This window comes from Ochotona curzoniae, unplaced genomic scaffold (assembly GCF_017591425.1).
Source record: "Ochotona curzoniae isolate NIBS_2020 unplaced genomic scaffold, NIBS_Ocur_1.0 scaffold_4683, whole genome shotgun sequence".
Classification (NCBI taxonomy): Eukaryota; Metazoa; Chordata; class Mammalia; order Lagomorpha; family Ochotonidae; genus Ochotona; species Ochotona curzoniae.
This window is the reverse complement of record NW_024467121.1, coordinates 14,714,105-14,737,822: the sequence shown is the minus strand read 5'-3', so window position 1 is coordinate 14,737,822 and position 23,718 is coordinate 14,714,105. Positions and strand designations below refer to the sequence as shown.

The 23,718-nt window shown below is 39.2% G+C and overlaps 1 protein-coding gene across 1 annotated transcript in view; it reads left to right on the top strand.

The window, feature by feature from the left end:
• Positions 1–23,718, top strand: part of ITIH5 (inter-alpha-trypsin inhibitor heavy chain 5) — an 84,663-nt gene that overhangs the window by 11,123 nt on the left and 49,822 nt on the right. The window contains exons 2-5 of the mRNA XM_040968298.1: positions 327–371; positions 12,734–12,897; positions 14,430–14,531; positions 19,050–19,300. Coding sequence (XP_040824232.1) covers positions 327–371; positions 12,734–12,897; positions 14,430–14,531; positions 19,050–19,300 — 562 coding nt within the window. The remainder of the gene's footprint in view (positions 1–326; positions 372–12,733; positions 12,898–14,429; positions 14,532–19,049; positions 19,301–23,718) is intronic.

The window sequence follows — 23,718 nt, the reverse complement described above, 5'->3', positions numbered from 1 at the left end:
AAGACTGAGTAGCTTTCCTTTTTGCAATAGACACAACAACAAAAGGCTTAATTTCAAGTCAAAAATGAGGAGGGAACAGAATACGCGTATTCTAATAATTTTGTCATTCTTGTCATTTCATCCATTCTCCTCTAACAGATTTGACAATGTGCAGTTGAGTAAGTGGTGTGGTCTCATGGATTAAAGTCAACCAGGTGGAGAGAGATGAATGCCAAGTGAGGCCTGGGAACAAACTTATAGAAGGTCAAAACAGCTTTTCAGGATGGATAGTCCTTTGGGTGGATTATACCTCACAATCACGTTTCATGTCTCTTTTGTTTCTGTAGGCTGGCCTTAGGGTCCCCAGGCAAGTGAGGCTGTTGCAAAGGCTGGTAAGTATCCTCTGGGTGTAAGGCAATTTGGTTTGCTCATCCTTTTGTTTATCTTGAATCTAGTACCAACTTTGTTTATGGTCCTCCAGTGCTTTTCAAGCTGTTTGTGGAAGAATCCTATTGTGAAATAGCATGGCCAATTCTTTCACAAGGTTTTGTTAAGTGTTTTTTCTTGTTTCTGGAAAGAGATTTGATTATTTTAGTAGGACTGTAAGGATAAAACATGAAGTTTAATTTTTTAAGCCTTCTAAACATAACATTTAAAAAATGTTATTCTTATTTAGGAAATGAAGGTTTTGTTGTGAGCTACTAGAAATTAAAGCAACCAGAATTCACATTTATATATTTAAGCTTTATGGTGATGGAAATTGGGCAGATGCTCAATGCATCTTGGAAGCTAGTAGATTGGAAGCTGGGCAAAAATTCCAAGATTCTGAAAGTGTATTTGAAACCATTTTAGCTCTGTTTTATGATAGTGGATGTTGCAAAATAGCAAAACATAGGGTCCTGCCTTCAGGTTCTGGTGAGATATTGACCCAAGACATGCTTACCTCTAGTTGGTGTGTGAGTAAATTCAGGTTTTTCATTAGTACTGATATCATTATTCCCATATTTGTTTATACCGTGACTCTGTTTTATTTTTATTTTATGTTTGACTTCCTTTTCCTTCTTTCTTCCATTTATTTTCCCTTCTGTTAGCCAAGTATTAATTTTTTGTTTTTATACATGTTCACAAAATCATGGGATAGCCATATATGTACATAAACATGTCAACATTTGTGAAGCATAGGAAATTTTACTTTGATTTCCCGCTAACATGATCATATGTTACCCTCTTGTGGATGTTGGCAGAAAATAGAAGACTCCTGGACTGCAGAAAAGGGTGACTTTTACTCACAGTCCTAGGATACTTAGAGCATCAGAAGTCTGAACATGTGTGCCTTTCCCAGTTGACGTTAGAGAGCCACATGACATCCCCTGAAGCTATTGGCTACATTACATGAGAGGAAGTGTCCACCTGATCTTTGTCCCTGCAAGGAGCTATTCCTTTATTATTCTAGATTACTCTCCCTCAGCTCTTGAAGCAGAAATCATTTGGCTTCAAAGGATGCTCATTATACAAACATTCTTGAAAAGATTTTTCAGAATAAAGACAGCAAGTGCCTCTGCTAATATAGTGTGTACGTATGTCTGACTCACGGAGAACAGTTCCCCAAGAATGCATCAAAATCTAGCAATACTTTGTCAATGACTGGTCACATACATGACAGTGGTCAATATAACATTATATTAGCTGGTGAAATGGTAGCCTTCTTAGTCACGTGATGTTCACACAACAACAGAATTGCCAAGAGATTCATTTCTCAGAATGAGATCCCTATAATTCATGATGAAGGGTTGTAAATCTAAGGAAGACTTAAAATTTAATGGAAACATGGAGCTATTGAGAACATAGGTTTTTCATGTGCTTTTCTTACAAATTTATGAATTAGCTTCTTCATTCATTCAATGGTTTTGTTATTTTGGCTGCCTGCTGTCTGTCCAGTCCTGTTTTTGGTGTTGGAGATAAAGCAATAATGAACATTGAGACTGAATTCTGAAAGGTGCAGATAGACGTCAGAGGCCAATTCTTAATTGAGAAGATGACCAATGCCACAGAGAAACAGAAGAGCAGTGAGAGATGGGGATGAGGAATCTGACACATTGGTATATGTAAGGTTTCAGATCATTGCTTTGACATAGTGGGGATGTAAGACAGCCAATGTTTACTGAGTGTATACTACATGGTGGTCATGTACTTTATGTGTCAGAACTCAATTACTCTTAAAATAACATTTAAAATATTTTACAGAAGAGAAAACTAAAGTTCAGAGAGCTTGAGTAATCATTCTTCCAAGATTACAAACTGTCTCTTCTATTCCTTGATACCTTCTTTTTTGGTTAATTTATTTTATGATACTGTTCCATTGGCTCTGTGATTTCCTCTTCCCCCTCAGTCCCTTCTCTCACTGATTTCTCCTGTATTATTACAATAGTCCTTCAAAAGCAGTCATAAGTCCATCATTTTGCTATTTAAGTGTATCTTGACATCGTAGGTATGGACAGTGGCAGAGTCCAGAATCCTATTGTCGAGATATAGTTAACAGTTCCATGGGGAGTCCATCTTTGATTTGGAAGTTACTGCTTTGTATCTTCACATCTCGATATGACAGTTTCTATAATACCGTTACTCTGGATGACTATATATACATGCATGTTTACCTATTGATCTTGTATTTTTTCATGAAGGGTGCCTTATATCAGAGACTTACATAGAAGTCTGCTGGTTTACTCCCCAAATGGCCACTTTGGCCAGGGTGTGGCCAGGCCAAAGCCAGGATCCAGGAGTTTCATCAGGATCTCTCATGTGAGTGGCAAAGGTCTAAAACTCAGGCCACCCGATGCTGCTTTTCTTGGGTCATTCGTAAGGAGCTGGACTGGAAGCAGAGCAGCATTCATATGAAGAGCTGACATCACAGGCACTGTCCACTGCAACACCACATCCCCTTATCCTTATTCTCATCAGCATTACCTTATCTGGGTCTACACATTTACAAAAAGGGTGAATAATGCTTCATGTTGTTATATCCCATTATTGATTAAGCTTTCAATTTGTTTACAGATTTACTCAGCTATAAACAATGCCATAATAAGCTTTTGTTTATTCTACTGTGTGGATGCTTTTATTTCATGGTTTAGTTTTTCAGTAAAAGGGTTATTAATTTAATGTGCATGTGCATTTGAAATTTTGATAAGTATTGTTATTACTTTTTGAATGCTACTAATGTTATCTGTATTAATTCAATTTTTCAGCAATGATGAATATGCAGATTGCTTTGTACTATCAATGTAATTAATCGTTTTGTTTTATCAAGTGATATCTCTTTGTTTAACTTGCATTTCCCTGATTACTTACAGATTTGGACATTTTCAAATATAGTTGTTAGACATGCAGAGTGGTTCTACACACTGTCTTTTTTAGATCCTTTGACTGTCTTTCTGTTGCATTTTTTATCTCCCAGGTTTCAACTTGTCAAAGATTTTTACACAAGATATCCTGTGTCTTCCAAATTATAAGAGCCTTCCTAAAATCTTTGTCTGTTAACTTTATTTGCTACATAAAAGCCTTTTTTCTCTTTCCTTCTTTTCTTTCTCCTTTCTTTCTTTCTTTCTTTCTTTCTTTCTTTCTTTCTTTCTTTCTTTCTTTCTTTCTTTCTTTCTTTCTTTCTTTCTTTCTTTCTTTCTTTCTTCCTTCCTTCCTTCCTTCCTTCCTTCCTTCCTTCCTTCCTTCCTTCCTTCCTTCCTTCCTTCCTTCCTTCCTTCCTTCCTAATTTAAACATAGGAAGTACAAAATACACAGAGTGAGATAGACAAAATCTTCATCTTCCCTCATGAAGTTCCCACAACAGCTGATGCTGGCCCACACTGAAACTAAGAGCCCTAGTCTCAATTTAGATTTGCACATGGGTGGCAGGAATACAAGTGCTTGAGTCATCATATGCTGTCCTCCAGGCTGTATCCTCGTAGGAAAGCAGGATGAAGACCAGGGTCAGGACTCAAACCCATACACTCTAATATGGGATGTGGGTACCCCGAGCAGCTGTTTACTGCATCAAATGCCCACAGCTGTCATATAAAAGCTTTATGTTCTTAAGTAGCATATGTTTATCTTTTCCTTTATGGCCTGTAAACGACCAGATTTAGTTGGATTTTCTTGAACCCTTGGTTTAGAATGACTTTTAATCTTAAAATCTCGCTTTTCATATGTGCTATAGAATTTTAATGCGAACTTTATTGACCAGAGTGAACTTTTGTGCGGTGTTCCTGGCACATATTCTCTAAGATGGTTGTCTTCAGTGGCTCTCTGGTGCATGTAGCATAAACCCAAAGAGCATCTAAGGTCCTGGATAATCATGCTCCTGCATTCTCCGAACCTTGCTCACTCTGTGAGTCTCTTGTTCTGTGCTCTTAACATTTCCCACTACTTGGAGTTCTCTGAATGTTCTGTATTTCAGGAAATGAATAGAAAATGTAAGGAAACAGCTGGTCCTCTGTCACTCTTGCCAGGATCACAGGGCTTTGCTTGAGTTTAATCTGCATTGGTTATCTGCATTTCATGCCTTTCATGAAATTGTCTAGATTGCACACACACAAATTGCATATGGCTTGGAAAGCAGGATGATCTTTGGTCTGAGATTGCATGATGCTTAGCAGATACTGCTGATTTTCCTAATAGGATTCATGATCACTGTTTGGCCTCTCACAGCAGCTTTGTCTTGGCAGCTTCTTCAGAGCAGAAATTCTGATATTTGTATTCCAGATTTGTTGCCATCAGATGTGGGAAGACAGGCACAATGATTGTCATGAAGGAAGGAGTTTATACTCACTGACTCCTAGAAACAGGAATCAAGACATACCATGCAGTGCCACCTGGGGGAAGCAGAAGGCACAAGTAGAAGGTGGCAGGGTGCAGGTGGCAAGTGTGGCTTTGCATGTGGTCACTGTTTATCCCCCTCTCCCCTATGGGCAGGATTGAGTAGACAGTGTATGGAATAAATTAAGGATTAAATAATTTATGCTGCTAGCAAGCAGGCTCTGGGCTATAGTGGTGTCCTTGTTGTCCAGTTTCTGGCTTGACTTGATATAGAGGAGATGACTGTGTGGGACTGTTTGGTTTTCAAACAAAAAGTGTGCTCTCTGGGGATTTGTTTGCTTTCTGCAGGAACAAATGAGCTCAATAGTCTGCTGCGTCAAAGTCCCACATGCCACAGCATCAAGGGCATCTAAAGTCCTGTCAGTAGAGCATGGGCATGGTTACCTGGCAGAGAGCTAGTTGCACTTGTATTGAATTATCCAGACCCAGTTCTAACTGTCCTAGTGTATCCTTTTCTGCAAAAAAGTGATAATTGCATCTTGTATTTCTTCCCTTCTAAATATGAAACATTGCTGAAGAGAAGGTACAGCCATAAGCAGATGGTTGAGAGCTGGTGCGTCTTATATCTGCAGAGCAGTGAAATTACTTCCCTAAGATGGTAGTACTGTTCTCAGGGAAGCATCCTGGTCTCTTGCTTCACATAAGAGCATAGCATGTTATTTTTCTCAAGAAGAGGCATTAAGGTTACTAAAGATTTTTAAATCCAGAGTCACCGAAATGCCATATTCCAGTCTTTCCTTGTATAAATGAGGGAGAACAGAGATATTTCAGGAGAGAGCCTATCAGAATGCCCCCGAATGATCCCTTCTAGAGATCACTGAGGAATTTCTAGACCAAAGCAAAACAACAAAAGGTTAACTTTCTAGGAAGAAACATAGTGGCCTACTCCTTCCTCAGTTACGTTTCCAGATACCATCTTGGGTAATTCAGGACATCCTCTGGGTGGCTTCATTTTGACTGGTATGATTCATCCAAAAACCTTTAGTCCCTGACCAGCTAATTAAGACACTCCCTGGCTCAAACGACTTTTCCATCTGTTTTGTCTTTGTAGGAAAAAATAATGAAGAAATCATATGATGTCACAGGATTTTTTTTTTGATCTCTTATTTTTCCAGTTGACATCTCAAAACAAAATGATTACCTAAATATAAATATGGGAAGCACGTTAGATTTTGAAGAACTATGCAAAAGGAAAATTTGAGGCAACTGTTTCACATCCTTCCTTTGAGAACCAGTTTTATGAACTCTGTAGTTTCAAATTCTGGTGTGTGTGTGTGTGTGTGTGCAACTTCTTGACTCCATTTGTCCAATTTACTTCTCATAATGCACTGTATTTTCTAACTACGCTGGTCTATTCAGCATTTCAGAAATGTGCTCTGGTTCATTTCCACTTCCATATTTTCTGTGGTCTTACAGCATTCTTTTTGTTCTCCTTCACCAAATGGAAATGCGATATCTAGTTTAAACAATTTCTTCTTACTTTTACAGGCTCAACTAATTTTTATATATTCTGCATTTTCTTCCTAATCTTTTATAAACGCCATGAGATAAGGAGTTATCTGTAATATTTCCTCCCTAAAGTCTATAAACTTAACTCTATAAGAGTGCTTAAGGAATACTATACTACCTCCTTACTTTTTCTTTTTTGGGATGTATGTTTTTCTTAACTTTGTCAAGATATAGAAAATTGAATTTTATAAATTTTTGTAAGTTTTGTAGTTTTTAAAAGTTTTAGGTTGAAAGATTTAGATGGAGAAAGAGAGAGAGTGAGCTTTGATCTTCATATTCACTCCCCAAATGGCTGTACAGTGGCTGGAGCTGAGCCCATCTGAAGTCAAGAGCTGCTTCTAGGTCTCCCAAGTGAGTGCAGGTGTCTAAGGCCTTAAGCCATTCTCTATTGCTTTCCCATACCATAAACAGGGAGCTGCATAATGAAGTGGAGCAGCGTGGACCCAAACTGGTGCCTGTATAAGATGCTAGTAATGCAACTGGAGGATTAGCTTGCTATGTCCCCACACTGACCATATGTGTGTGTGTGTTTAGGTTATTCTTTATGCTAAGAACTGTTGGTAAGACAAAATATAGAGGGTGTAGGGTAAGTGATGGGTAATTGAGGCTTTAAAGATGTGCATATAATCTATTCTGATAAACTCTAGATCAACAGTGCTGCATCAAAAGGACAGACTGTGGTATAAAAGTAACAGAAGGGTCTCCTGGGATAGCAGTAACTTGGATGAAGCAGTAAAACTAAAATAGTTTCTTGAAACATTTCTTAGCCTGTCTCTTGGGCCCATAAAGTATGCTTTGTTTTCTTGATGTAATAATATGGAAAATTCTACTAGTTCCATAATCTTAAGGCATATGAAAATTGGTATAATGTACTGAATATTTTTGACATGTATCTTTTAATAATCAAGTTTTAAGTTCAGCATTTATTGCATATCTCACTACTAAGAAATAGGCAACATGACATCAGAAAATAATCCTGTTGTGTCAATGGACAATTTTCAATCATTTAAAATTAGTCCTGGACCAAGACTAGACTGAAGGAGCTATATTTCCCTTGGAATGCTCTGTAGTTAGAGCTGTCAACTTCTGTTCAACTAAGGGGAAAGTTAACAGGGGTTTCCCCAAGTAGTACGCTACTTTTGTGTAGAGGAATTGATAGGTTGATAAGAAAAATTATTGAAAAAAGTCACAATATGATAACCATGAAGAATGCATTCATCTTAATGACCTTAATGTCTACAATTCAACAGAAGATAAAGGAAGATCATATGCAACTTTTGAATCAGCAATAATGACTATTTTGTATCCTATTGCTTATCTAGAAATTATCATCTTAATAGACTTCAAAAGCTAAGCTGGAAATCAAGAAAAATTGTCTAGAGTTTCAATTTACTTCCTCTGTTTGCTTGACCTGGCGAAGTCATGTAGTGAGTGACTTTGGCTAAACTGGTGACGTGAAGAGACTAGACTTGAGTGTCTCTTTTTCTTTATACTTTGTCTTTCTTATTTACACTATAACTTCTACCAAAAAGATATAAAGGACATTTTTCAATGTGGAGATTTGTAGTTTACGAAGCTAAAAAAAATAATGTGTAGAGATCAGAAACATGTAGAACTTGAAATAACCAATGGAATGCCTCTATTCAACCTAAGGACAAGTCACACCAAAGTAGGGTTGTAAATTCAAATATCATCAGAGATGAATTGTATATTCCCAGGTTCTTTTGATGCATAAAAATCCTCTGTGAAACTCACCAGGTTAAAGCATCAGCCTTTTAGTGTATCATTTTGTGGAGCAAGAATTGGGCAAAGCTCAGCTGGGTGGCTTTTATGTTGATGATATTGATGGAGGCTACTCAGTGGACCTTAGCAGGCTGGTGGCTGATCTGGAGGTTTCAGTTCTGCTTCTCTCACAGCAGAGATGGCTTACCTGGGCTTAGCGGCACTGTGTAATATGTCAACCTTACTGAGAATACTGTAGTTTGAAAAGGGGGTGCAAATTTCAGCTACTTAAAATGTAGAGTAGTAGAGGATATGAACAAGTACATTAAGCTGGGAATAAGAAAAGTTCTAGTGAAAACACAGTGATGATGTGTTTCCTGACTTTTTGCCATAGTGTCAGTTAGACAGCAGGACTCATTTAGGGCCAAATGGGTGCTGGGCAAATGAAATATAAGTCTGAGCTGAAGTGATGACCATTGTCATCCCCTGAAGATGATCTTGAGCAAATGTGAGCCAGAAATTAGCATTTGAGATATTTTATGGGAATTTTACCAAGTACTAAATGTTGTTTCCTATACTTGAAAAACTTTGAAAGGCTGCAAGTCAAATTAAAATGTCCACAGGCCACAAAATTTGTGATCTCTTTCCAAAATGTGCCGATCAACAACAATATGCAAATAACCTATCAGAGATACATCTGTTTTAATAGGCAAAACACTTCTTCTTTCTTAAGGTACAGGTATTGGCAGCTGTAGGCTATGTAGAATATACAATCTCTGAGGACTGAACCTAACTACCAAAGTTACCTTAGCACAAAAGCAACCACAGACAGTATATGCATGAACAGATGTGGCTGTATTTCAATAAAACTATGTGTAATATATCATGTGGTCCAACTGCCATAAGTTTGCCCACCCTTTGGTGTAGCAGAAGTAGAGATCTGAAGGGAAGTTCAAGCACTAATAGGAATAATTGTGAAGATTGGTGGATGGTAGAGGTCAGGCCAATTGAAATATAATTCACCCATAAAATTTAATATCATGGAGCTATTTAAAAAGAATCAAGTAGATGTTTTTGTTCAGTAGCAGATCCAATTTTCCAAAGATGGAAGCCCTTGGATGCTGCACTCCTCCCTCAGGGACAAGGTCTGTGCTCATCGCCCATGAGTGTGTGATCCTGTGACTGTCTTGACCAAGAGTGTATGATGGAAAGAATTCTATGTCATTTTAAACATTAGGGAATAACCAGCATGTAACTGCCACCCAGGTTTAGGAAAGCTACCTCGTGATCAGTGCAGCATCTTGTTCTCACATAATTAGTCTAATATAAGAGATTGTTCATGCTATCAGACTAAGCTTGTGCATTTGGAAGGATCACATGGAAGGGTCTTGGGACAATGGGAGACAGAGAGATGCCAGCCAGAGCTGAGCTACTTTAGCAGCCCACTATTCTAAGCTCCAGCTACGAAATGACTGCCAACAAGCCAGAAGTCCTGACCAAACGCTTCTGGAATTCTTGACCCACAGAAAGCGTGAGAGCACACAATGATCGCTGTTGTTGCAGAGCACGTCATCTTAGAGTGCTTTGCTATGTAACATGAAGTAACTAGAACATAGGCAAAGATGAAGAAACTGTATCATTAGGTGAAGCACAGTTTGTATGGAAGAACATTGCAAATACTGTTATATACTGCCCCCGGCGTGATGGCCTAGCGGCTGAAGTCCTTGCCTTGAATGTGCTGGGATCCCATATAGGCACTGGTTCTAATCCCTGCAGCTCCACTTCCCATCCAGCTCCATGCTTGTGGCCTGAGAGAGCAGTTGAGGATGGCCCAAAGCCTTGGGACCCTGTACCCATGTGAGAGACCTGGAAGGGCTCCTGGCTCCTGCCTTCGGATTGGCGCAGTACCAACCATCGCACTCACTTGGGGAATGAATCATTGGATGGAAGATCTTCCTCTCTGTCTCTCCTCCTCTCTGTATATCTGACTTTTCAATAAAAATAAATACATCTTTAACAAAAAAAAGGTTTTAAAAAAATCCACCAATTTACCATGCTGTTTAGATTATTTCCATTCTATACACAATGTAATTCTCAATGTCTTAACTGAAATTTATTAAATGTTTTTAATAAGATCATTTTGCAGAAACATTTAAACAGATTAATTCCACCTGAAACTTCTATTTAATCCAAATCACTTCTGAGAAGACAGATATCATAAAGAGATTGGATTTTTCATAAAAAAATTTTACAATCCAATGATTTCTAAATTCAGGAATATTTTCCTAAATCCTCAGGTTTTATTCATGCTTTTTGCTTCAGTCTCTGGATCTCAGTAGTGGATGTCATTGTGGTATTTGGTCAAGTCCTTGCTGTTTGTAGATGAGAAATAAATGAAGAGCTTCACCTTATTAAGTGGCTATAGCCTTGTGGTTCTGGAACCTTGACACACATCAGAGCCACTGGCTTGTTCAGGCACTGACAGTTGGGTCTCTCTGGGTTCTGAGTCTGTGAGTTTGGGACATAGTCAGATGCAAGCATCTCTAACATGTTTCTGGGGGTGTTGATGCTGCTTATTTGGGGGAACCTCCAGCCCCTTTGAGAACAATTTCTTTCAATTTCTTAGACTAAATTGCAGAATTTCTTTCCTTTTTTGAGCAAAGATATTTTAAATATTCTTATGCTTAGATTTTTTTTGAAAATAAAACCTCCATCATTTTTTAGAAAACTGAGCTCCATATATTTGTTTTCCAACTCTGTAAAGTATAGGCATATTCTTAGCCTATTTTTCTAAGATTTCCTATTTTTTTTCTGGTTTTTGTATTCATATATCAGTCATTCTCTAATCATGCTCACAGGTTTGGCACTACTCCCTCTTGTGAATATTTACATATATTTTCAGGTCTGCTTGATATTTATGTCCACTTCTCCAATACCATTTGTAAAACATCTCTTAAACTTTTTGTTCTTTGCTTTGCAGGACAATGTTTTGAGTACATTTTTTTTTAGCAGAATTTTTCTCTGTGGTTAGGTAGGATTTTTGGTCACCCTTATTTCAAGAAGCAATGTGCTTTCATATCAACAGTTCATAGTCTTGTATGTATTTTGAAATCCAGCTTAGACGCAAAAGTGAGTTGATAAGGTAGAAGGCATTGAAATAAAGATTTCTAGGTAGGCTACAGGCCCAATGGAATAGGGTACAATGATATCAGAGTAAGCCAGTTTTATTCATCATTTATTGAAACCTTGCTGTATGCCCAAGATCAGGCTGAGGTTTGAGCCTGCAGAAATGAGTAGCATCTGTTGCTCAGGGGCACCTAGGGCTCCCAGGGGCACCCAGGGGCACCTCACACAACGGTGCCAAGAGTAGATTTCAGAGCAAGGAGGACTGAGTTCAGATCTCATCTCCATTACTTGCTTGACAAGACCAACAGATGCCCATGCCCTTACTAACGCTGACTTCCTTCCATCTGTAAAGTCAGCATAAAGTGCCTATTTTCTCTATCTGTCCCAAGACTATAGTAGGTGAATGCATTGTCTTAGTCTGCTTTGGGCTTCCATAACAAATAGCCATAGATCTGGTGTCTAAACAGTAGAGATTTAATTTTCTTACAGTTCTGTAAAGCCCAAAATTGGCAGGATTTAGTTTCTGGTGAAAGCTTTCCCCCTGATCACCTGCTTGCTGTATGCTCATATAACCTTTACTTGGTGTGAGTACACGGAGAGAATTGGATCTCTGTCTAGCATTTCCCTGATGCGGGCAGAATACCTGCTTTGATGGCCTAACCTCCATGACCTGTTTACAGGATCATACTTCCAAATATCATTACCTTGGAGCTTAAGATACCAACATTTGAATCTTTTGGGGGACACAGTCAACCTGTAACATCCCCTCAATTGCTTAACCCGTTCCTGGAATTAGAAAATTGCTCTGTTAGGAGGGGTTTTCCTCATCAGTGTTTCTTTTTGGGGGCTTCTGCTAAGGGCTGCCATCAGATGCAGCACTGTTGTAAGGGCTAGGAAGATAACCCTGTAGAGTTACTATCGGAACAACTTAGAAGCCTTGGGGATGAATTTGACATTTGGGCTTTCCTGTTTCTAGATTCTAACTCCTCAAGAAACACTTTTGAGTTCAACATTGATTCCTATTTGACATTAATCTGCTGGCAGTTCTGGTGGAGAAGCCCAGGCATGCAATATATTTAAGAGTATACTGAAGTGAAATCAAATATGTAAGAATTTCTTAAGACAACTTTATGATATTTCACTTTATTTAGTGATCCTGCAAGTGTGACCTAAAAGTTGATAATAGAAAGTGTTGTGCCTGTCACATAGTTTACTTCTAAATTCCAAAAGCTTACTGAATATTTAAGCAATGTGTATTTTTGATGAATTTGCAAATCTTCACTGTATCCATTCATTGAAGTTAGCTAAAGAGACATGTTTATGTTGTGAATTGGCTGATCACCCAATGTTGATTTTGCAAAGTCAAGGAGTGAAAATTGGGGAAATCAAAACAAATCATAGAAAGGAATCATGTGGAAGATTATTTCCCTTAAGGAAAAACAACAACGTCAAACCAACTTACACCTACCTCCCAACTGTCTGAATTATGCTGTGCCATCACAGAGTGTATTATGTGTTTTACTTCCAACAGAAAACCAAGCCATTGATGACTGAATTCTCAGTGAAGTCCACCATCATTTCTCGGTATGCCTTCACGACAGTTTCCTGCAAAATGCTGAACAGAGCTTCCAATGACCAGGAGATCGAGTTTCAGATGCAGATTCCAGCTGCGGCTTTCATCACTAACTTCACCATGTAGGTGTTATGCTGGACAGAGAATCTTTCTGAATGGGAGGTCAGGGTGAACCTGCAGTGATGTGTGGTCCACGGTGTTGTGAGTGGTTTCCTCTTTTTTCTCTCCCAATGTACCCCCTTCTCCTCTCTTTTCCTTTTGCTTTTTTGTTAATTCTTCTATTTTTCTCATCTTTCTTCCTTTATATTTCATTTACTTATCTATTTATTTGAGAAAGGAGAGAGAGGGAAAGTGAGAGGGAAGGCGAGAGAAAGACAGCAAGCAGGCTCCCATCTGTGGATACAGTACACAAATACCTGCATCAGCCTGGGCTAGTCCAGGCTGAAGTTGGGAACCAGGAATGCAATCAGAGCCTTCCATATGGCTGCAAGGTCTTGTTCTTGAGGCATCCCCCACTGCCTCTCAGAGTTCTGTGTTAGCAGAAAGCTGGAACCAGGAGCCAGAGCCAGGCGTTGGATTCAGGCTTGAAACGCAATGGGACGTCTTAGTCAGCATCTTATCTGTGAAACACATTGCCTGTCCTCTTTCCTCTTTACTATCCCTTCTTTTTCTTTCCTTCCTTCTTTCCAAAGGAGTGAGTGTCTACTGTGGGCCAGGGCTTCTACAGGGGATTGAAAGATTTCGATGACAAGTACAAGATCACCCTGTTCCAGAAATTCCAGTGGATCCAATAAGTAAGTAAACTAATGATGAGATAATTTCAGATAGTGAATATTGTAGAGATAACAAGTTGGGTGGAAATCTTGCATAGGTGGAGAAATCACGGAGGAGAATGTTGTTGAGATGAAGCAATGAGACAGAGCGACAGCTATGATTTACTGATTGAAAATCTTTTTCCTCCTGTTTTTTTCCTTTATTTTGCCTCACCTCTTTCTTTTCTTTTTAATTTGAGAAAGAAAGAGAAAGACACAAGCACTATTAAAAAAAAACACATTTACTGGTTTGCTCCTCAGTTCCCACAATGACTCCCGTGTAGCAAGGAGATGGGAACTCAACCCATGTTTCCTATGTAGACAGCAATATTTGAGCCGTCATTCCTGCTGTCTCCCATTATCTGCATCAGCAAGAAGCTGAAACAGGGCGTGGAGTCTGGGATGGAATTCAGATACTCTGATATGACATGTAATAGTCTTAACTGGTATCATAACCACTAAGCCAAATGCCCAGGAGTCGTTCTTCTGACCTAAGAAGTAAAGATGTGCAGAATGGGATAGATGTTTGGCTTAGTTTTATTTTGTCTGGGCAAGGTTCACACTGGGCAAACTTTGTGGAATTTTGAGCAGATTTGTGATTTTCTCAAGGGGAATCACAGAGGCCCCAGGGGATGGGGCTTCCCATTTGGACCTGTTGAAAGTCGCCCTAGAACAGAGTGAATGACTCAACGGTAGTGCCCTGGTATGGAATGTGTTCTTTTTGCCTATCCAAGATGCAAACAAAAATATTTTCTAGGGTTGTCATGGCTATGAGAGCCATATTTCAGTATGCTTGGAACTGTGAGCTGGTGGCAACACAGCTGCCTCTTGTGTTTTTTCAGGCTAATTGGAGACAGGGTGTATCAGGGTGAAATTGCAGAGAGAGAAAAGAAGAATGGTGACAGTGTGAAAGAGAAAAGGAATAAAACCTCAGAAGAGAATGGGTAAGTAATAGTAAGGAGTACATATCCATTTCACCCAAGGGTTAAATTCTCTACCCTTTGCCTTCTCACCTGATTTACCTCTCTTCCTCCAAATATGTTCTCCTTATTTTTATTAAGTAATATACATATTGGCAGCATCAGTGGATCAGTGTTTATGATGAAAGGTCAAACTTTCTTATTTCCAGCCTTAGTTCTTACTTTTCAAAGGCATCTACTTGTTATGTGTCTTGATTTCTTTTTCTAAATAATAACTCTAAATATTTGATAGATCTTGATTCTGTTTCTTGAATTTTTCATAAAATACTTGCTGACTCTGTTGTGAAGAGGATTTAGCAAATTTACAAAATTACAATTCTCCTTTGCCCCCCTGCATTCCAAATTTTTATGTTATTGTTTTATTTCTTCCTTCAAGAACTAAACAATGTTTAGCATCCTTAGTATGTTATCCCTTAAGCACCCTACACTTTACCTCTTTTTCCATTTCCTGTATCCATCTTTGGGTCCCTGAAAATTTATCTTGGAATTATCAGTTGTTAATATTTAAATTCTAATCTGTAACAATACTTCGATTCTATTTTCTCTTTGAACAGATCTGAACAGTGAAAGTCAGTAAATAGCATTGCTTTTTAGTGATTTCATCAAGATTGATTAATTAATATTGCATTTCCTTTTTCACCAGCCACACGTGGAGGCCTCTGCTCTCTGTGTAGAACAGTGATGGATGGATTGCTGTGCATCTATAAACTGTTTTTATTCAGTATTCAAATGAAAGAGCTTAAGGAAGTTGATTCTCTAAAAGCATAGACTATCAGAAACTTAGCTGTGGGAAATTTTTTAGTGGAAATGGAATTCCTTAAACTCGTCTGGAAGATTTGAGCCATGGTTCACTCTGATAGAGAAAAATAACCGAGCCCTGGAGCCTGCCACAAGGGCTTTTCAAGTGCAGAGTTCTGCCTTTAGTTGAATGCTGTTACTCCCCAAGGCACAGCATAGGTTGGCAAGCATGGCCTCACACAGCTCTGCTTTTCTTGAGCCTGTCCAAACTTTTACATTCTGCCCCTCCCACGGTCTTACAATATCCTTCTCCTTGGTTTGTGAGATGCTTCATGGTCCCTTTAGTATGTGGTCCCCTTGCTGCACCAAGTTGTTAAATTCTAACTAAGTGTGTTTCAAGTGGTTTATCATGATTATTCAGAATCATGCCACAGTTTAGTTAGGTTGTATGCTTCTTTTTTCCCTGGAGTTTCCTGTTTTTGAAAAACATTTTTATCAGGATAGTTTGGGAAGTACCAAACAAAAATTGTGAGCTAGCAATACAAAGAGTTCCTGTATATGCTTTCTCCATTTCCCTATTAATATTAACATCTATTAGTAACTATTAATATTTATGCCTTTATCACAATTACTTACCACATCCAACTTCCCCCATTTTTAAAACTAAGCTCCATCTATCACTCCCATCTTTCCCAACCTCTAATAATCAACATTTTGTGTTGAGATTGAGGTTTTGGGCCTCATGCAGTAGCCTAATGGCTAACGGTCTCACCTTGCACATGCTGGGATCCCATGTGGGCACCGGTTCTAATCCTTGCTGTTCCATTTCTCATGCAGCTGCATGCTTGTGGCCTGGAAAGGCAGTTGAGGATGGCCCCGAAAGCCTTGAGATCCTGCACCCGCATTGGAGACCTGAAAGAATCTCCTGGCTCCTGATTTCCGATCAGATCAGCTATGGCCATTGCAGTGACTTGGGGAGTGAAACAGTGGATAGAGATCTTTTTCTGTATCTCCTTCTTTCTGTATATCTGCCTTTCCAATAAAAATAAATATTTAAAAAAATTGAAGTTTTATTTTTAAAAGATTTACTGCTTTTTATTTGAAAGGCAGATTTTTACAGAGAGCTGAAGTTTTCGCATCTGTTGGTTGACTCCCCAAATGACCATGATGGCAAGAGCTGAACTAATCCAAAGCCAAGAGCCAACAGCTTCTCCTATGTCTCACACATGGATGTAAGGTCCCGAGGACTTGGGCCATCCTCTGCTACTTTTCCAAACTATAAGCCGAGAGCTGGATCAGAAATGGAGCAAATGGAACACGAGGCATTGCCCATATGGGATGCTGGCATGACAGGGTTTAGGGTTAGCCTGTGTTGGTGCTGAGTTTTTAAAATATAAAGGAAGAAATATGTGATATTTGTCTTTTTGTGTCAGGTTTCATGGAAAATGATGTCTTTTAGTTGCATCTCCTGGGTTTCATCCTTTTTCAGTTGTATAGTATTCTGGCTGTGTGTTTGTGCATATGTATGTACATATATAAAAATATATATCAGATTTTCTTTATATCTTCATCTGATGAGGGAAACCTTGGTTAATTCTATGTGTTTGCTGTTGTGAACAGTACTGCTACAAATATGGTAGAGCAAGTATCTCCTTTATACAATGGATTTATGCCTTTTGGGTATACTAACAAATAAAATTCTCTATCAACTGGCAGTTCAGTACTAGCTTTTAAATAAATCACTGTACTGTTTTCCACTGTGACTTCACTAATAATTTGCATTTCTCCCAGCAACTATTCAAGAGTTCTGCTTTCTCCATTTCCTTGCCAACATTTGTAATGCTGTGTTTTTTAAAAGAGTTATTTTATTTTATTGGAAAAGCAGATTTACAGAGAGAGACACAGAGATCTTCTTCTGCCCTCTGGTTCATTCCCTCAAGTGGCCACAATGGCCAGAGCTGAGCCAATTCTAAGGCAGGGGCCAGGGGCTTCTTCTGAGTCTCCCACTTGGGTTTAGGGGCCCAAGGCCTTGGTTTGTCCTCCACTGCTTTCCCAGACAACAAGCAGGGAGCTAGATGGAAAATGGGCAGCCAGGACACAATCTGGCATCCATATAAGATTTCAACACATGCATGGTGAAGATTCTGCCACTGAGCTATTGCACCAGGGCCCTATTCTCTGCCTTTTTTATAATAGTTATTCTGACAGGGGTGTGTCCTGAGTCTCTATTAGCCTTGCTTTTTTTTCTGTAATAGAAAATTAACTTTTGTCACTATTACTATCTAGCAAGACATTCAAATAATTTGAAATGATGACAAACAACTGTTTGATCAAGTTTCCACAATCAATGACATCCACATCACTTTAATACCTGGCCAATAGCAATTGAAATACATTGCATATTGAGAGACATTCTGATTTTAGAGATGTAAAAATCTGCATGTATTCATATCCATGAAGTAACTGTCATTGCTTTGCAGTCTTAGTGCAGAACTTTTAGTTGGTATTTCTTTACATTTTCTTCTGGATAGGTTAGATCATTTCTTTCTATTTATATTTTCCTCTTTCTTGGTTTTCACCTTTAGTTTGCTGAAGTGTATTATGAAGTAACGTTGGCAGAATGAATGTGTGAGAGGTGAATTTTTCCGAGATCTTGGATTAATATTGGGCTGTATATGGAATGTGAGGTCAAATAATTTTCCTTCTGAATCTTGAGGTATTGCTTCAAATGTCTTATGAAAGTATTACCAATGATATAATACTTTTTAATGTGGTCTAATATTCTTTTGACATGTTTCTTCTTCCTGATATTGAAATTTGGTATCAGTTTATTTTCATTGATTCTGATTGGTGCTCAGTGAAATTTTCTTTGTTAATACTCATGTCTCTTTTTAGTTCTGGGAAAGAGGAGTATAGGAAACCCATCAGCTTATTCATGCATCAAGGAGTTTTGAGTTAGGTCCCTGGTCATTGCTTTTGGATCACTGCTCACTCCCATCCTTTGGTGCACACTGACTTCAGAGCCTATGCTACCTGCCAGTTTGATTCTCTGCTTTACTACAACCCTTTCCTGCGTGTTCTGAGTTAAAGTTATTACTCCTCTGACCACTTCTTCCAAGTCTTTAAGAATCTTTGTTAAAATGCCCCTCTTACACTTTTCCCTTGGATTTAATCCTTGGCTGGTCAGTATATCATCTTGCATCAGAGAACCCTCATTTGCAGTATTGACAGTACTTAAAAAGATGCATGTTTTGGTAAGTTTCACAGTCCTTTATTTCTCCCTAAACACATCCACCTGTCCTCACTGAGGAGTCAAAACCTAATTTACTATTTTAGGGCAACACAAACTGTCAGTATTCGTTTGGCTATTCCTGTGGTGGGAGAATGTAGTTTACAACTTGACACCATAAAGGCTCTCTTCTAGCTGTTCACCCACTTGAATGCCCTCATCCCCTTGCATGGAACACATATATTTGTGGTTCTTGGGTCTATCATGGGAGAGATTGAATAGGTCAGTAGTCTATATTCTCTGTTATGCGATATTCTTTGACTCTTGGTAACCAGCTAGTGCATGCCTTGACTTATCCTTGCAATGCCCATTTTTATTTTCCCTTCATAACTGTTGCTTTCCGGTCTGTTTGGCAAGCTGGTTAGGAAAGTGTAGCCACTGTCCCAGGGGACTGAGGGTGCCTGACTTCTTCTTTCTGTCAACACTACCTGTGGTCCCTTTCGAATCCCCGATAGGGAGAAGGGGACGGAAACCTTCCGAGCTGCCATAGTCATTCCCAGCAAGGACAAAGCCTCATTCCTGTTAAGCTACGAAGAGCTGCTGCAGAGACGGCTGGGAAAGTATGAGCATGTGGTCAGCGTGCGCCCCCAGCAGCTGGTGGGGAGGCTCACGGTGGATGTGACCATTCTGGAGAGGTCAGGCATCACGGAGCTGGAGGTGCTGCCCCTTCAGAACAGCAGGCAGAAGGGCAGTGGCCGGGCGGAAGGTGAGTGCACTTGTTGGCCTTACACACACGTTCTGCAGTAACTCAGTGGGTTCTTTGCTCTGGTGCCCCTTCCACTAAGGTTTTCAATTTTTGTGGGAATTGGAAAGATAGCAGTCAAACCTGTGCCCCCAGTCTCTTAACAAAATGGGTCAGAGGCCATCGGATTTGGAAATATTTAAATTGTTGGACACGGTATTATGAATGCTATGTGCATTCATCTGCTTAATCTGCTTGATAATGTTGTTTTAAAGATATTTTTAAAAGACATTTTGCTTCAAAGTCAAAGTTACAGAGAAGAGAGAGAAAGAAAAATACATCCTTATTCTCTGGTTCACTCCCCAAATGACTGCAATGGTAAGAACTGAGCCTATCTGAACCTGGGAGATGGGAAATTCTTCCAGGTCTCCCATGTGGGTACAGGGGCCTGATGTCTTGGGCCATCCTCTTCCACTTTCCCAGGCTATTTGCAGGGAGATCGAAGGGATGTCAGGAGCGACATCCATGTGGGATGCTGGTGCCATAAATAGAGCTTGTTATGCCACCTTGCCACCTCCTTGATTAAAATCTGTAATGTAAAATTAATCATTACAAAAAATTTGAAATTATTAATCAAATATGCTTGTGAAAGCAAGTCTGCATGTGTCAGGGAAGTAAAGGGCAAAATGCATTAAACATGTATGTATAATACTATATATGTACATACATTATACACACACTCTCATGCACTGATAAAGGGCAGGAAAGTTGTATACAATGCCAACTTATTTTAGAAATACAGAATTATGGGGTCATTTTCTAGTGGTTTATATTAGAATCACAAAACTGTATATTGTAGATTTAAGACTGAACTTTTTACTTATTAGCAAAGCCATTCAGTTTAGATTTTTCTCAAATTCTAACTTTAAAGTAATATTTCATTCATTGGAATGGTTTTGAAAAATTTAATATAACCTATTTTAATCACTATGTCATTTTTTAAAAGATACATTTTTATTTTGAATTTTGGATTATATGGTACAATTTCCTATAGGCTGGGATTCTCCCCCAAACCTCCACCCCCTGGCAGATTTTTCTCCTTTTACTACGATGGATCACTATATTAATTTTAACCAATAGTGAATATTAAATATTCAGTATTCTTCAGCTCCATACTTAATATACTAATGAGGTATAATGTCATATTGGATGAGACAGATATTTTCCAAAGCTGCACCAGGAATGGAATGACAAAATTTCACGTAATTGTGATATTGAAAGCAGAAAATGTTAAGCAATAAATGAATGGGCAGATTCAGCATCCGGTGCCTGTGGCTACAAGTCTACAGAGGCCTGAGAAGGCTTCCTGGATGAGGGACTCTAAAAGTGAGCGTGGAAGGAGAGGAGAGAAATGACTAGATTAGTGGAATAAGAAAATGTTGGTATTTAGTGAAATGTAAAAATTGTCAGGTCCTGGAGTTGGTCTCTGGAAGAGCAAACAATGTAGAAGATTTGCACATGACATTACTTCCATATGACATTGCACGTGAAGAATCCTTCACTAGGACTGGAGTATGCCCTGGGTTAGACTCTGGTCCTTGGTTAGGTGTTGGCTTTAAACCCTGGGCTTGACACTTGATATGTATCAACTTGGAACAGCAAAAACAGGCTCAAGGTATCTGATATTCCAAAATGGTATGAGAAGAAATACATCGTTTTTATGTAAGTGGCAATCACATGCCTAATGGATTTGAGTTCAATTCTTAATGATAACCTTGGAAGACTTTCTACAGTTTTTCAGGACTTAGCTTAAATATCTGTAAGAGAAGTATAATAGCAATGTGATGAAGTCAGGGAAATATTAGCGAAATATTATTATGTAAGGCATCTGGCCTAGCACAGCAGTCTCATAATGTTTAAGTATTATGATCATCATCTTGTATTTATTTCTCTATATCAAATCTATCCCCTAGTAGGATGCTGAGTGTCCTTGAAGTAGTGTGTATTTCTGATTAAGCCTTGTCTCTTCATAGTATCTTCTAGACAGTAGATGGCTAATACAGTGTCTTTAAATTACACAGTCAAAGCACACATACACACTCATGCATATTTTAGAATTTCACTTTTCTCCAATCATAATAATTTAGAGATAAATTTTCGTGGCATGAAAGAAGTACTTATTTCAAAGTTGGTAGGACTGTATAGTGAGAGCAGAGCATCTGTGAAATGTCTGGGGTAAATACGCACTGTGATTCTTATGAAAAGTGTTTGTGTTGTAGTGTGTGCTATTTACAGAATTATGGGTTAGCTAATAAGATTGTTAGCTGAAAGGTTGCGTGCTGTTTATATTCAGGGTGTGTTAGTCTTCCAGAGGAATGTTTCCAGGCCATTGATCTCTTGGGATCTGTTTATTTTTAAGAAAATTGATTTCCGTGTTCTTTGTACCACAGCAGCTACTACTTTGCCTTACAGAACATGCAACTTTCTCAACTGTTTTCCAGAGCCAGGTGCCGTGGACTGAGTCCCTTTGGGCTGTGCCTCAGTCCCCTTTTTGGAAGTCAGTTGTTGTTATTATTTAGGCAGAATGGCAACACCAGCAGCGTGAAGCACAGGATGTTGTGATTTTTGTCTGGACACCCTTGAATGTTGCCAAGAGATTCAGGGTAGAGATCAAACTAGAACTGGGCTTGTGCTAGAACATGAACAGTAAGTGTGTGAATGTTGCTCAAGCCAGTGCATTGCTAAGATAGATAGGGCTGTAGTTAAGAAATCAGACTTTTGAAACTTGCCTAAGCAAATCTCTGACCACTGGGTCCACTTCATGCTTAGGGATGCAATTCTATACAAGGATTGCAATGGGTTAGGAACTAGCCAGAGCAGTTTGCACACATTATTATTCATCATTTTCATAGCAATGCTCTTAGGTTGTTGGTAAAAATCTCATTTTCTTTAGGAAGAAGGCAAGGTTTGCAGTGGTTCAGCAACATGGATAAGTTCTATGTTTAATTATTAGTAGAAACAATTTCAACATTGAGCTGAGCCTAAACACTGTGCTTTACTGCCAGCTTCTTAAATAGAAGATTGCGAACGACTGCAGAGTACGAGTTCAAATTACAAATTTCAGTCTAGTTAGATATAAAAATAAAAAGGGTAGAAGGAATATAATGTGCCTTTGATTTGCTTGTTGGGTAGTTTGGAATTGGACCCACATCCATGAACTGTTCTGTAATAGACTTCTTCCCAGTGTGCCAATTCTGAGATGTAATGTGGAAATCACAGCCTTACGATTTGTGGGTTATCCAAATTGTTCACATGTAAGGGCTTAAAACTGTTACAAAGTGAAGGACAAAATTCTCTTTCTTCTCTATCTTCCTGCTCTCTGTTCCCTAGTTCCTTTCTCTGACAATATTATACTTTCTGAGCTCCATGACATGTTTTATTTGTTTATTCATATATTTGATGATGGCATACCTGTGACAGTAACATCCTATTTGGGCACAAGTTCATGCCCCACTTCTGATCAAGCTCCCTGCTAACACACCTAAGCAAGCAGAAGAAAATATTCCAAATGTTTGTGCCCTTGCACCTGTAAGGGAAACCTGAATGAAGCTTCTGGCTTCAGTCTGTCCCAGCCCTGGCTATTGTAGACATTTTGGGAGTGAAATATCAAATGCAAGATTCTCTCTGCTTCTCTTGTTTGTAGCTCTATCTTCAAACAAAATTAATCTCTAAGGTAGAGCGTGAGAGACAGTGGAGAGAAGAAAGAGAGACATTTTCTGTCTGTTAGCTCACTCATAATGCCAACAGCCAGGGCAAGTGTTCACTGTCCAGCACCGGAGAACTTGGTGTATGTGGCTACTGACAGGTGATCAAGAGCCAAAGCTTATTGCCAGCATCAGACTTCTATTTATTTATTTAGATTTCAAAGTCAGATATGCAGAGAGGAGGAGAGACAGAGAGGAAGATCCTCCGTCCCCAAGTGACCGCAACAGCCAGTGCTATGCCAATCCGAAGTCAGGAGCCAGGAACTTCTTACAGGTTCCCCCCATGGGTACAGGGTCCCAAGGCCTTGGGTGGTCCTCGGCTGCTTTCCTAGGTTACAAGCAGGGAGCTGGATGGGAAGTGGAGCAGCCAGGATCAGAACTGGTGCCCATATGGGATTCCCGTGTGTTCAAGGAGAGGACATAAGCTGCTAGGCCACAGTGCCGGGCCCAGCATCAGACTTTTAAAGACAGGTTGTCATGTATGCAACAGGGAGTGGGGTTTGAGGAATTTTCATCTCAACAGCAAGAGGGAGTCTCCTAATATACTCTTTGTTCCTCTAGCAGGTTTCTTTCCACAGTCTGTTAATTCCTGCTCCCCCGCCCAGGGGAGGAAGCACTTCTGTTTGATCTGTTAACTAAACCTACGGACCAGGGAGTTTGTGCCTGTTCATCTCCATA